This window comes from Drosophila albomicans, chromosome 3, assembly GCF_009650485.2.
Source record: "Drosophila albomicans strain 15112-1751.03 chromosome 3, ASM965048v2, whole genome shotgun sequence".
In the NCBI taxonomy this organism is placed as follows: domain Eukaryota; kingdom Metazoa; phylum Arthropoda; class Insecta; order Diptera; family Drosophilidae; genus Drosophila; species Drosophila albomicans.
Genome location: NC_047629.2, coordinates 43,038,498 through 43,051,268, shown reverse-complemented (window position 1 = coordinate 43,051,268; position 12,771 = coordinate 43,038,498). Strand labels below are relative to the sequence as shown.

General features: G+C 33.9%; 1 protein-coding gene across 1 annotated transcript; it reads right to left on the bottom strand.

Moving 5' to 3' along the window:
- Positions 1 to 8,519: 8,519 nt before the first annotated feature.
- Positions 8,520 to 9,176, bottom strand: LOC127565411 (uncharacterized). The gene is made up of 3 exons (XM_052003587.1): positions 8,976 to 9,176; positions 8,739 to 8,909; positions 8,520 to 8,684 (listed from the first exon to the last, which is right to left on the bottom strand). Exons 1-3 carry the CDS (start codon positions 9,174 to 9,176, stop codon positions 8,520 to 8,522), a joined length of 537 nt encoding a protein of 178 aa, XP_051859547.1.
- Between the last annotated feature and the right edge of the window lie 3,595 nt (positions 9,177 to 12,771).

The window sequence follows — 12,771 nt, the reverse complement described above, 5'->3', positions numbered from 1 at the left end:
TTATTGTGTTTCACGTTGGATATACCCTTTAAGGCCTAGGGCAATAATGGTAAACAAAGCAAAGCAAACCAAAAAAAAATAGCGCAAAAAAAAAAATAAGTGCCAAATTACAATTGATATTTCTCTTTACTTTTCGTTATCTTTTTCGTTACTTATTATTTTATATGTATGGCAACTAAATTGTTGTTGTCAATATATTAATTGACGGCAAATGCAAATCTTGTTGCTTTTTATTTGGGCTTTTACCCCTTTTCTTATTGCCTCTGTGTACAACTATTGTATGACCTTTTAATTTTAACAAACTTATTTTTGTCATACTATTATTCACAAACTTTTGCACTACACATCTTCACTAGCACTGGCACTGGCACTGCACTGCTGCTGATGCTGCTGCTGCTGAGTGGAGACGGCGAACGATAGAAGCGGCAAACGAGAGAAGTGACGATTCTGGTACAAGAGCCTTGCGCGGCTCGGCACAGTGGTGCAAGAGTGATCTGCCCAGAGATGCACTGCACTTCACTGTTGTTGCTTTTTGGTTCTGCAGGCGGCAGACCAGAAATATAAAAAGGCTTCCGGCACGAAATAGTCGGCCTCCGCTGACTAACATGCGCCGGAATCGTGGACAAATCCACTATAGGTGTAGAATTTTGTCTATCCGTATTATTTAATAGAAAATAATGACGGCTTAGACGAATTTTCACAATCTTTGCGTAGCAAGCGTAATGAGCTGGTGTATTTATTTTGCTCAAGTCAAAAAAGCATCGATGGATGCTGAGGATAATGACAGATTATGTATTTCTTCTTTTCTGGTGATGCATGTGTTTAAAATTTTTTTTTTTTTTTTAAACAGCATCAACCCAGAATGCATCCGTCTCTGATCGTAGTCCAATAAGAAAAGAATGAGAGCTGTCGTTGCCAAAGTGACAAAGCTCGTCTCCTTCTCCTACGATCTTTCGCTAGACAATTCACCACGGAGAGGAAATTTAATTTGCAGAGGTGTATTGTCCCTTTTATCGTGCCATGGTTTGTGTCTTCGCTAACTTTGCGCGGCAAATTTAAAATCTCAAAAAGAAAGAGATTTTACGCCCAATTTTTTTTATTTGCGACCATTACAGATATCGGGGATTATTGGACAATCGCTGGACATACGCGCTCACTCCACACTTAGCTCAAGGATTACTCAAGCACAACTTTTCATTGTGGGACTCATGATTAGCACGATTTTCGCAGCTCATCTGAAGACACTTTTGACCAAGCCACCTACTGAACCAAAGGTGTCCAACTTCCAGGAACTAAAGGATTCGCATCTGCGCATCTTTCTAGAGGAAAGCGAACATTTCTATGTCAACAGGATAACATCAAGGAATCCCATCCAGCCGGTTCGATCGAAGATTGAATATCTGCCCACCAACGATTTTTATGCCCAACGTAAGAGTCTCAATGTCTTGCAAGCGTTTTCTATAACCTTAACCGAGTGGAATATGATCAAACGCCAACAGGAACTTTTCCATCAGCCCGCATTTTGCTACTATCCCGATCTGGTTATCCGCATGAATCTACTGATGTCTGTGCCCCTGGAACCCAATTCGATCTACGCTCAACCTCTTGATCTGTTCATACATCAAATTCATGCCTCTGGCTTGTTGAACTATTGGAAGACGGAAGTTGTCAGGGATCTAATTGCTCTGGGTCAACTCAGCCAAAAGGATCCATATGAGTATACACCTTTTCAGGAGTTTAAAGTGTGCGATTTGTTTTGGGTCTGGTTGATCTATCTACTGGGATTACTATTGGCAACTATTGTCTTGGTGTGTGAGATTGCAGCTAAGAAAATTCGTAGAAGAAAGCTGCAGTTTATTCCTTTATTTCCTATGCAATTTTGCCTTCACTTTCAATTTAAGTAATTCAATATACAACATTTCAAACATTGCTGAGCATCGCTTTACGAAACCAACACTCTAAAATCTACACAGGCAAACAAAATACTGCCTTTCATTATTTAAGAACTTTAAGCTTAAATTAACTAAAACCTCAGTAAACTATAAAATGTTGTTAAGCTTCGTTATCTCACACTCTTGCAAAGCAACTTTAATAAAATGTTTAAAGCTATACCCAAAATGCAAATTGAAATAAACGTTTAGGTAAAATAAAATCCAAGTCAATTGTCTGCGGATTAAGTTATGAATTTATTAGCCCGAAAGGACAATTCGTAGGCAAATTGCCCAAGCATCTCTTATAAATTTTATAAAGTAAACAAAGTTTAGTTGCAGCTATTGATCAAATTTATTTATGTATTTAGATAGGTTTAAATTTATGCATTTTGTGCAACTAAAGAACCAATTTGAGCCAGCAAATAACAATTAATGAATCATTTGCCACTGTCAGCAGATAAAATCAAATCGAATCAAATAAGTGAGTGCTGGACTATTACCAAGATTTCCCATTAAGACAACCACTAATTGGCTTTAATGCTGCCAAAAAGAATGAAAGCAAACCCTCAATCAGACTGCCTCGAGATGTGGCAAGGTAAAGTCTTAACGTTTCTTTTACTGCTCAGCGTGCCCAGCTGGACAATCAAGTTGCAGGACATGCTACAACGTTGCCACCAGGAGCAACCCTTCGAGACAATGCTGTTGTTGCAACATCGGAAGCAGTTGCAGTGCACTGAAATGGAGAAAGTGGCTGCAGTTGCTACTTGGCCCATCCTGCGACTCACCAACGAGGCCAACTTCTATCTAATGCGCAGTCAAAGCACTGAGATGTTGGCATTGATTTGTCTAACTAAGAGTCGAGAGATGAACATGGAAATGTGGCAAGCATTGGCCACAAATCTCAACAACATGCGCCATGTGAGGCTGCTCTTGCTGTTGCAAGAAGAACAGGAAGTAGAATCCATGCAAGAATTTTTGACAGAGTTGACAGACATTACCCAAGACCTGGGATTCCTCAAAGTCGTGTTAATTTCAGTCACAGGAAATGCTTTTCAACTGAAGCCTTATGCCAAGGAATCCTGGCTAAGTATCGATCCAAACAGCAGCGAACCGATCTTCAACAGCTTCAGCAACTATCAACAGCTCGTTGCACGCACTTTGCCCGATCAGATGATAACGCGTTCGCTGATTTATAAAGACAAAAAGACTGGACAACAAAAGTTTACGGGATTTGTGGCCAGATTGATAACGGAATTTGCCAGGAAACACAATATAACGCTGCAAATGCAACGCGAAGTGGAAATCGGAAAGATAATCCCATTGATGCTACTGCGTAACATGACGCTGAATGGCACTCTCAATCTTCCGATGACGTTGTGTGGCTACGAAGTCAACAATGAGCTGGGCTTATTCTCGTATCCGTACGATTTGCCCTCGTGGTTCATTATGGTTCCTTGTGCCAGGGAAATTCCCACTGCTCGGGTTTACCTATTGCTGTGGAACTGGAAAATGCTAATGTTGAGTTTGATTTCCTACATTGTCTTTGCCGTGCTGGATTCATCTGTCATCTGCCTGCTGTTGAGAATCAAATTGGATTTGAGCACTCTGCTGTTCAACGAGCGTTTGATATCGGGTGTTTTGGGTCAGGCAGTCAGTTTAAAAACTAACTATACGATCAGTTCCCGAGTCATTCAAGCTCAACTATTCATCGTTGGTCTATTGGTAAGCACTTTGTTTGCAGCTCATCTGAAAACGCTGCTGACAAAACGGCCAACGGAAAAACCAATAACAAATTTAAAAGAACTAAAGGAATCTCGGTTGAAAGTTTATTTCGAAGAAAGTGAAAGTTTTTATTTGCATTATGCTATGCAGCATGGTCCAATTGGACAAGTTGCATCGAAGATTGAGTATCTGCCAGTCGACAAATTTTTTGATCTCCGCAAAAATCTAACTAATTCGAATGCATTCTCAATGACAACAGCCGAATGGAGAGTCTTTAGAAGGCAACAAGAAGTGTTCCAGCAGCGAGGACAGTGCTTCCATAGCGGCTTAATTTTCCACACGAACTTAATGATGTCCGTGCCACTGGAAACTAATTCTGTTTTTATCCAACCTCTTGATTTATTCATTCATCAAATACACGCAGCCGGATTGATGAGTTTCTGGAAAGACGAATCGTTGAGAGATCTCATTGCACTGGGACAATTCAGCCTCAAGGATCCGTTTGACCACGAATCATTCTATGATTTTAAGGTCGGCGACTTGTTTTGGGTCTGGCTAATTATTGTTTTTGGTTTCTTAATCGCAACTATCGCTTTCCTATGCGAGTTATTTGTACACCGAATAGCGAGTTTGTGCAAAACTAAATAGCTTGTTTATCTTTTATACTTTATATCATCACACAATGCTAGAGCAAATAATAAATGGTTTAGTCTAAGAACCTGCTGAGAAACTTTGTTTGAAATAAAATAAAACAAGTAAAAAAGTTTTAGTGGAGAGTGCTGGACAATGAGATACCCGCTACCCATTTTCATTAAAAGCAAAATCGATATCAATATTATCGTTAAAGCATGCCAAATTATTATACCGAAAAAATACTCAAATGTACCAAAAAGCAATTTTTCATATACCGGTAAACTTCGACATTAAAAATATACTGTCAGTTTATGGAATACTGTCAATTAATGGTATATTTTGAATGCAAAAGTATATCGTTGTAACAAATACAGTTTTTGGCATATTTAAGTATAATATTTTTTTGGTATATTAATTTGGTCTATTTAAAGGACAGTCGGATATTCGGACAGTGCTGTATCGTCTCGCTATATTCCGACAATGCTTTGATATATTTTAAATATAAAGTATATCTTTATACTAAATATAGTTCTTGATATTTTTAGGTATTTTCATGCTATATTATTTTGGACCATTTCAAGGACAGTCGCATATTTGTATATTGCTATATCGTCTCGATTGTTTGTTAATTTATAAATTGTCATTTGTTCTCTCTATCACAACTCCGTTGAAGCCACTTTGCCCCACCCAATTTGCACTCCTCTCTAATCACTGCCTCCTCCCTTGTTACTTTTCACTCGTTCCTTCGACCCTCATGTTTGGTTTCCCTTGGCAGGGAGATGGTCGATAGCGTTGATATAAATCAAACATTTTGCCAGCGGATTACTTTCAAAGTGTCAGCTGATGCCGTTACCGTTTGCTGTTGACAAGGTTTTTGTTTGTTCAGCTTTTGTTTTGGAGCCATTGGATCATTCAATCATCGCCAGGACCAAGGACCCGGATAATTGACGTTTACGTTGTCAGAGGCATCGTTTTATGAAGATAAAACTGAAATGTTGATGCCAACAGACAGGCAAAGTGAGTTGGATTTGCTGTTTATTGGAATTTAACGCGAGTTTTATGGAACTTGCCACACGGCCATTCAGCCACCATGCAACCATGCAACCATGCCACCATTCCCACCCTGTTGCCACCGTGTTGCCACACATCAACTGTGCCACTGAACTCTATGCGCAAATTGATGGGCGTTTATGGCAAATCGATGCGGCAATTGCCGCTTTAAGCGCATTTTGTTGTACTCCACACCCTAAAGGGAAATTCAATTACATTTTCCCTGCTGCAGAAAATGCACTGCGAAAATTGAGAACTTCAAACAGGCTTTTGCTGGCAGTAAATCCAATTACTTCCGTCAATTCTGCTGGATGCCTTTTAATCCTGTTCAAAATCTTGTTGCTCACTTTTAATCGATTTTTATTATGTTTACTCAACCAGGGCAACTTTTCATTGCTCTCATATATAACTCACTGGGATTAAATAGTTTGATTACAAACTATTTTTGATTTACACAAAACAGAACAAAGCGAACAATTTGTACATTAAATATCATTAATAATTAGCAACACGTTTTATTAGCTATACTGAACAATCGACTCATTTAGTTAATTTATTCGTCTTCTTTAATTGTTATATAAACTTGAACAATTGCTCTCCAATCGTTGTTTGCATTTGCCATAATTCGAATCTTATATTCAGCTGTCGGCAAAGGCATACACCCGAAAAGTTTATTCTTGAACACCAAGTCCCGCACAATTATACTCTGAAATTTATTCATTAATTAAGCATAATAATATATTATAGTTAAGTACTCAGTGCTTACTTACCTCATAGGGACAGGAATGATTAAGATTCGATTTTTCCACAAAAGAGTCCATAACTACTTTTTCAAAAGACAATTTATGGTTTTCAATAGCCATATACCTACAAAAATCGAATGTGGTATTGAACATAAACGGACGATATCCATTCAATTTTCGCCACAGACTGAGATTCACCTAGAATTTATTAATCGAAATTTAGGTGCACAATTTGTTTTATTTACATATGTACATACCTTTGAAACTTTTATGGGTTCCTTCAACATCACAGCATGTATGTTTAATGCAACAATTCCACGACCCAACACTTTCAGATCACAAAGATTGAAATTAACATAAGATGCATCCAACACTTCGCATTCAACATTTGTGAAGCGAGAACAATTGAGCTTTGGTAAGCCGCAGATCAGCAGTAAAATTCCCAATACATTCCACATTGTCATTCAAGCGAAATCTAAGCATAAGCTTGTGAAAGTATTTGACGTTTAAATAACCAAAGATATAAATAATAGAGACATTAAAATTATTAAATCGATAATCGAACTGTGACGCATTCGATACTAAAATTGTTATTAACACGCCAGACCCAGACAATACAACAATTTCAAAACACCTATATTAATCGGTTAATAAAAAGGCGAATAAACTGCGAAACTCGAACTACCTCTGAGCTAATAGTAATAAAATTCCAAAACTTTAAATGTGTTGTAAAATACTCGCCACTCCTTCTCACTAAAAGAAAAACTGTGCGATATTTTTTATTAAAATATACCAAATTAATATACCAAAGAAATAAATAAATAAATAAATATACCGAAAAATATATTTGGTATATTAATAAAACAAGATCTGCCAAAAAAAAGTGTAGCTCTATCGCTTATTGTATGTGAGACGAACATGACTCAAACTAAATAAAAAAAATAAATAAAAATGGAAGACATGGTGAAAAGTATTATTTAAATATTGTAATAAATATAAATATTATAATAAAATAGCAAATCTGAAAATACCAAATCTAGATGGCTATTTATTTTCTTTGTTTTATTTTATTAGTCTAATGACATTCATTTTTATGCTATTTGAATATTAAACATTCACATTTATAGACATGTTTGTATTAACTTTTAGCCGCCACCCCCAACATCTATTTTGTGCTAATTGTTGATTATATACAGCCAGTTCCGTATACATTTCTTTAAATATTCTTAAACATCTTCTTTAATTGCCATATACACTTGAACTATTGCCTTCCAGTCGTTGTTAGCATTGGCCATAAGTCGAATCTTGTAATCGCCTGTCGGCAATGGCAAGAACCTTTCAAATTCTTTTTGGTACACCAAATTACGTACAAGGAAATTCTGCAAATTTTTGAAACATCAGACTTTATATGTATTTTAGTTATTCTTTTGCTTGCTTACCTCAAAGGGACAGGAATGGTTAATATTGGATTGCATGCTCAATGCATCGAAGAATATTCTTTCAAAAGATAGTTTTTTATTCATATTAGCCATTAATCTACAAAAATCGAATGTGGTATTGAACATAAATGGACGATATCCATTGAATTTTCGCCACAGACTGAGATTTGCCTGCAATTTGGAAGTCTTTAAATAAGTATAGTCTTTAAAATGGTTTATGTACATACCTTCCCAGCTTTTAAGGGTTCTTTCAACAATACTGCATGCAAGTTTACTCCAACAATTCCACGACCCAAGACTTTAAGATTGCAAATCTTGAATTGGACATAGGATGCATCTAAAGCCTCGCATTCAATGTTTGTAAAACGAGAGCATTCGGACTCTAGTGATCCACAGATCAGCAGTAAAATAGCCAATATATTCTTCATAATCCACTGTCAAACTAAATGTAAAGCTAAATTTATAGAATGATTGTCACTTACCAATGACCAAATACCAATATCCAACTAATGAATCAAACAATCCATTAAATATGTAATCGGACTGTGACAAGAACAACAATTAGATGTTCATTAACATATCGCATGTAAAATATAGACAAGAGACAGAAAAAAAAAGTTGATATCCAAAGAAGGAATTAAATTAGCTAACTTCACTTCTCAATATACCACGAAACTCCAATGCATCCTAACTCCCAATTAGGACTGTCAAATTATTGGAAAATAAAGACATACCATAATACCAATTTTACCACCAAAGTAATTCTTGTTAAATTCGCAAATATTATGCATAAAATTTACATAATATCAGTGAGTTGAAGTCCTTAGAAACAAATATGCTATAAAAGTTAGATTGAAGTAGTTTAAGTTAATGAAATAAAAATAAATGAAGTTTCTTTTTATTTATTATTTTCAAAAATATTTCAAAAATATAAAATTAAATTTATTGAAAACTAAAACCAGAACCACAACCTGAATATTTAAAATATTTTAGAAAATTCATTAAGATTGCATCAAATCTTCTTTCACCGAAAAGTTGACGTAAACTGTTGCCTTGCATTCGTTGTCGGTATAAGCCTTCAGTCTAACTTGATATTCGCCTGTTGGTAATGGTAAATACTTTAATTGCTCTTCCTTGAGAACCCAATCACGTACATAGAGTTCTTTCTGCAATAGAAATTTTGTTAAAATTTGTTTAAAACCTTCGAATTTATAACTTACATCATATGGACACGTCTGATTTATATTTGAATATTTGAGAAACGCTCGGTAAATTATTCTATGAAATGTTAATGTCGAATTTGTGCATGCCATAGCTTTACAGAAATCAAGGGACGAATTGAAAATAAATGGACGAAATTCACTGTATTTCTTCCAAAGACTGAGATTTACCTGTAATATACAAAAATAAAACTCAAAGTAGTATAGTACTCGTATAGTAATATATTTAATATTCACCTTAGCATTATTGAAAGGTCCTGTTAACAGTTTCGCATCGATGGTCAAAGCAATAATGCCACGTCCAATAACCTTAAGTTTGCATTGGGCAAATGAAACATAAGATTTATCTAGCACATTACATTTAATGTTGGTAAAACGATATCTTCTATCCGGTGAAACGATGCCACATAGCAATAATATTATTAAAAGTGCTCGCATTGTCAGGCCAACAGCAAAACTCATAACTAATACTAAGAATGTTGTTTATGGGATTTTATATGAATTTGGAAAATTTACATTAAACATTATTAATAGTTAGATAGCTCATTTAATATATTTATGGACTGATGACTAAATATGAGGTAAACAGATCGATATACTTAATTTTCATAATTATAGCTGTTACCTATAGGGTTAGAAGATTATTATAACCAGGTAATGTATGTAACAAGCAAAGGATGGAAATTCAGACCCTATAAAGTAGATATATTCTTGATCAGCGTTCACAGTTGAGTATAGCCATATAAGCACCTATGAATACCGTATGAACTCCTAAGTCTCAGAGACTATAAGAGATAGAGCTACAACTTAATATATTTCTAAAGGACTTGTTATGTTTTCACGCAGACCAAGTTTATTTTAATATACCAGATTGTCAGCTAAGGCAAGTAAGACCTGTAGTAAGTAGGTGTTCTTTCCATTTAAAAGTATTTTTTAAATAAATTTTACAATTTTTATCTGATCGAAACTAAATTTCCTGGAATCATAAATACAACATTTTAAAGATTTGAAGTCCAAAGAAACAAACAATTACAAATGAATTTGTTACCTGCTTACAAATTTTGTTTCAAATATTTTTTGAGATATTATATAATAGAAAATGTGAACCAAAACCAGAACCGCAACCAAAACTCTCAAAATAAATCCTTAAATGCCTTATGATTGCATCAAATCTTCTTTAACCGAAAAGTTTATGTAAACTATTGCTTTACATTCGTTGTCGGTGAATGCCATCAATTTAATTTGATATTCGCCAGATGGTAATGGTAAGAGCTTTAATTGCTCTTCTTTAAGAACCCAATTACGTATGTAGAGTTCTTTCTGCAATAGATTTCATAATTGTGAGATGTTAAATTTGATTGAATTGATAACTTACATCATAAGGGCACGTTTGATTTAGATTTGAATATTTGAGAAGAGCTCGATAAATGATTTTATGTAATGTTAATGTCGAACTCGTGCGTGCCATAGCTTTACAGAAATCAACGGACGAATTGAAAATAAATGGACGAAATTCACTGTATTTACGCCAAAGGCCGAGATTTACCTGAAATTAAACGAAATAAAATTTAAAGTAGTATAGTATAGTACAAAATAATAGTCACCTTAGCATTATAGAAAGGTCCTTTTAAAAGCTTCGCTTCCACGGTTAAAGCAATAATTCCACGACCAACAACCTTAAGTTTGCACTGTGCAAAGGAGGTATATGATTTATCTAGCACATTGCATTTAATGTTGGTAAAACGATATCTTCTCTCCGGTAATACGAATCCGGAGAGTAATAATGTTATTAAGAGACTCGCATTGTCATTCAAACAGCAAAACTAATAACTAAAACTAAGAAGTTTGTCGAGGGGATTTTATATGAATTTGGAAAATTTCATTCATTAATGCATAAACATTATTAATAGTCAAATGGCTCATTTAATATCTTTCCGGCATGATGACCAGATATGAAGTAGACCGGAAGGTGTACTTTATTTAAATATATAATTTTATTATTATATTACCATTTATTTGAACAAAAATAGCTTTAACTTATAAACACAAAGATAAATTGAGCAAAAAAGATAAGCAGGAACAAGAATGATTTCTGTTTTATTTTCTTGCTTTACTTTAAGACAGCAATAAACTTTCTTTAACCAAAAAATTGGCATACAATATAGCTCTACATTTGTTGTCGGTAAAACCCTTTAATTTAAGTTGATATTCTCCCGACGGTAGCGGCAAGAATTTCAATTGCTCATCCTGTAGGACCCAATTACTTATGACAATTTCTTTCTGAAAATACATTCATCAATTGCAATTATGATAATTAATTATTTTAACTTACTTCAAAGGGACAAGTATGATTCAAATTTGAATACTTCTTCAAAGCTCTGTAAATGATTCTTTGAAATGTCATTGTCGAATTCGTGCATGCCGCAGCCTTGCAATAATCCAGCGTCGCATTATATAAAAATGGATGGAATCCATTATATTTACGCCAAAGACTGAGATTTACCTGTGAAAATAAACCAATCATAACTAAAATACATCACAAACACATTTATACCACACCTTAGAATTATAAAAGGGTCCTTTTAAAAGATTTGCATGCACATTCAAAGCAATAATTCCACGACCAAGAACTTTTAGATAGCATTTTGAAAAGGACACGTAGGATTCGTCTATAACCTCACACTTTAAGTTGGTAAAACGAGTTGTTCTCTCTGATAAAACAACGGAGGACAAAAGTAGGATGAGAAATGATGTCCTCATTGTCAGACCGATAGACAACAAAAAACACAAATCGTTGAATACTTCTACAAATAAATTCATTGCGGCTTTTATATAGATTTAGACAATAAAAATCATAATGGCATCAAGTAAGTAATTGTCAAAATAATTATTCAATCTTTTTCCGCACGAACGACTCAATTCGTTTAATTTATAGATTTTTTTCAAACTCAAACTTCATTTTGTTATCTATTGTATTATATAATTAAAATGTATTTAATATATATAATATATATTTCATTTATTTCTTATTTTTGCAAACGATTAAAGTGATGTTCTTTTACAATAAATATAATAATTTAACTAAAAATATGTTTTTTATGATGATATTATGTTTAGTTATATAAAAAAAATTATAGATTCAATAGATACAAATGCCAAAAATATAAAAAATGCAAATTGCCTTTTAAGGGTTTATCAACGAATCAGTGAATTAGGATTCACTTTCGTTGAAATTAAAGCACCAATTAATTAAAATCTATTTATCAAAATATTATATAACAAACTGTAATTATATTCATACAAGGTTTCTGTTAATTATGTTAATTATGTTGAAAGCATAAAATAATCTACTTTTAAGTATTTCATTCGCGCAATGTAATATGTAATTATAATAATGGTGTAATTAAACAAAGTAAACAAAACACATTTATTTCGGACCATTACGTCTCTAAATACGTAAAATGTACATTGCAAACTCTGAAAATGTGTTGCCTACTTTTTTGCGGATAAAAAAAGAATACTCGAAAATTCCAAAGTTTTTATAATACTACACATATTTAAAAAAAATAAATAAAGATGCTCTTCAATAAAAATTCATTTAATTTCTTTTCATTAAATCTTCAACTCGTTCAAAATTTACATAAACTTTGGCTCTCAAAATATTATTGGAATATGTAAACAACTGAATCTGGTATTCTCCTGATGGTAGTGGTAAGAATTTTAGAAACTCTTCCTTGAACACCATATTTCGCACATATATTTCGTCCTAAAATAACGTGAATTAATTTGAAATTATATATACAATAAAATTGTATACTCACGTCATACGGACATGAATGATTAATATTTGAGTTTTGCTTTACGGCGTCCACAAATACTTTTTCAAATGACAATTTGTATTTAGATGTCGAGGCAAGCTTACAAAAATCAAACGTGGTATTAAACATAAAGGGCCGAAAACCATTATACTTCCGCCAAAGACCAAGATTTACCTGTAATATGAAAGATAGTCATTACTAAAAATTTCATAATA

Bases quoted from the DNA above. Each gene is read 5' to 3' on its own strand.
- LOC127565411 (XM_052003587.1), bottom strand. From the start codon at position 9,176: ATGCGAGCACTTTTAATAATATTATTGCTATGTGGCATCGTTTCACCG. The intron at 8,910-8,975 runs GTGAATATTAAA...TGTATATTACAG, and splicing joins GACCTTTCAATAATGCTAAG to GTAAATCTCAGTCTTTGGAA. The intron at 8,685-8,738 runs GTAAGTTATAAA...TTTCTATTGCAG, and splicing joins ATCAGACGTGTCCATATGAT to AAAGAACTCTATGTACGTGA.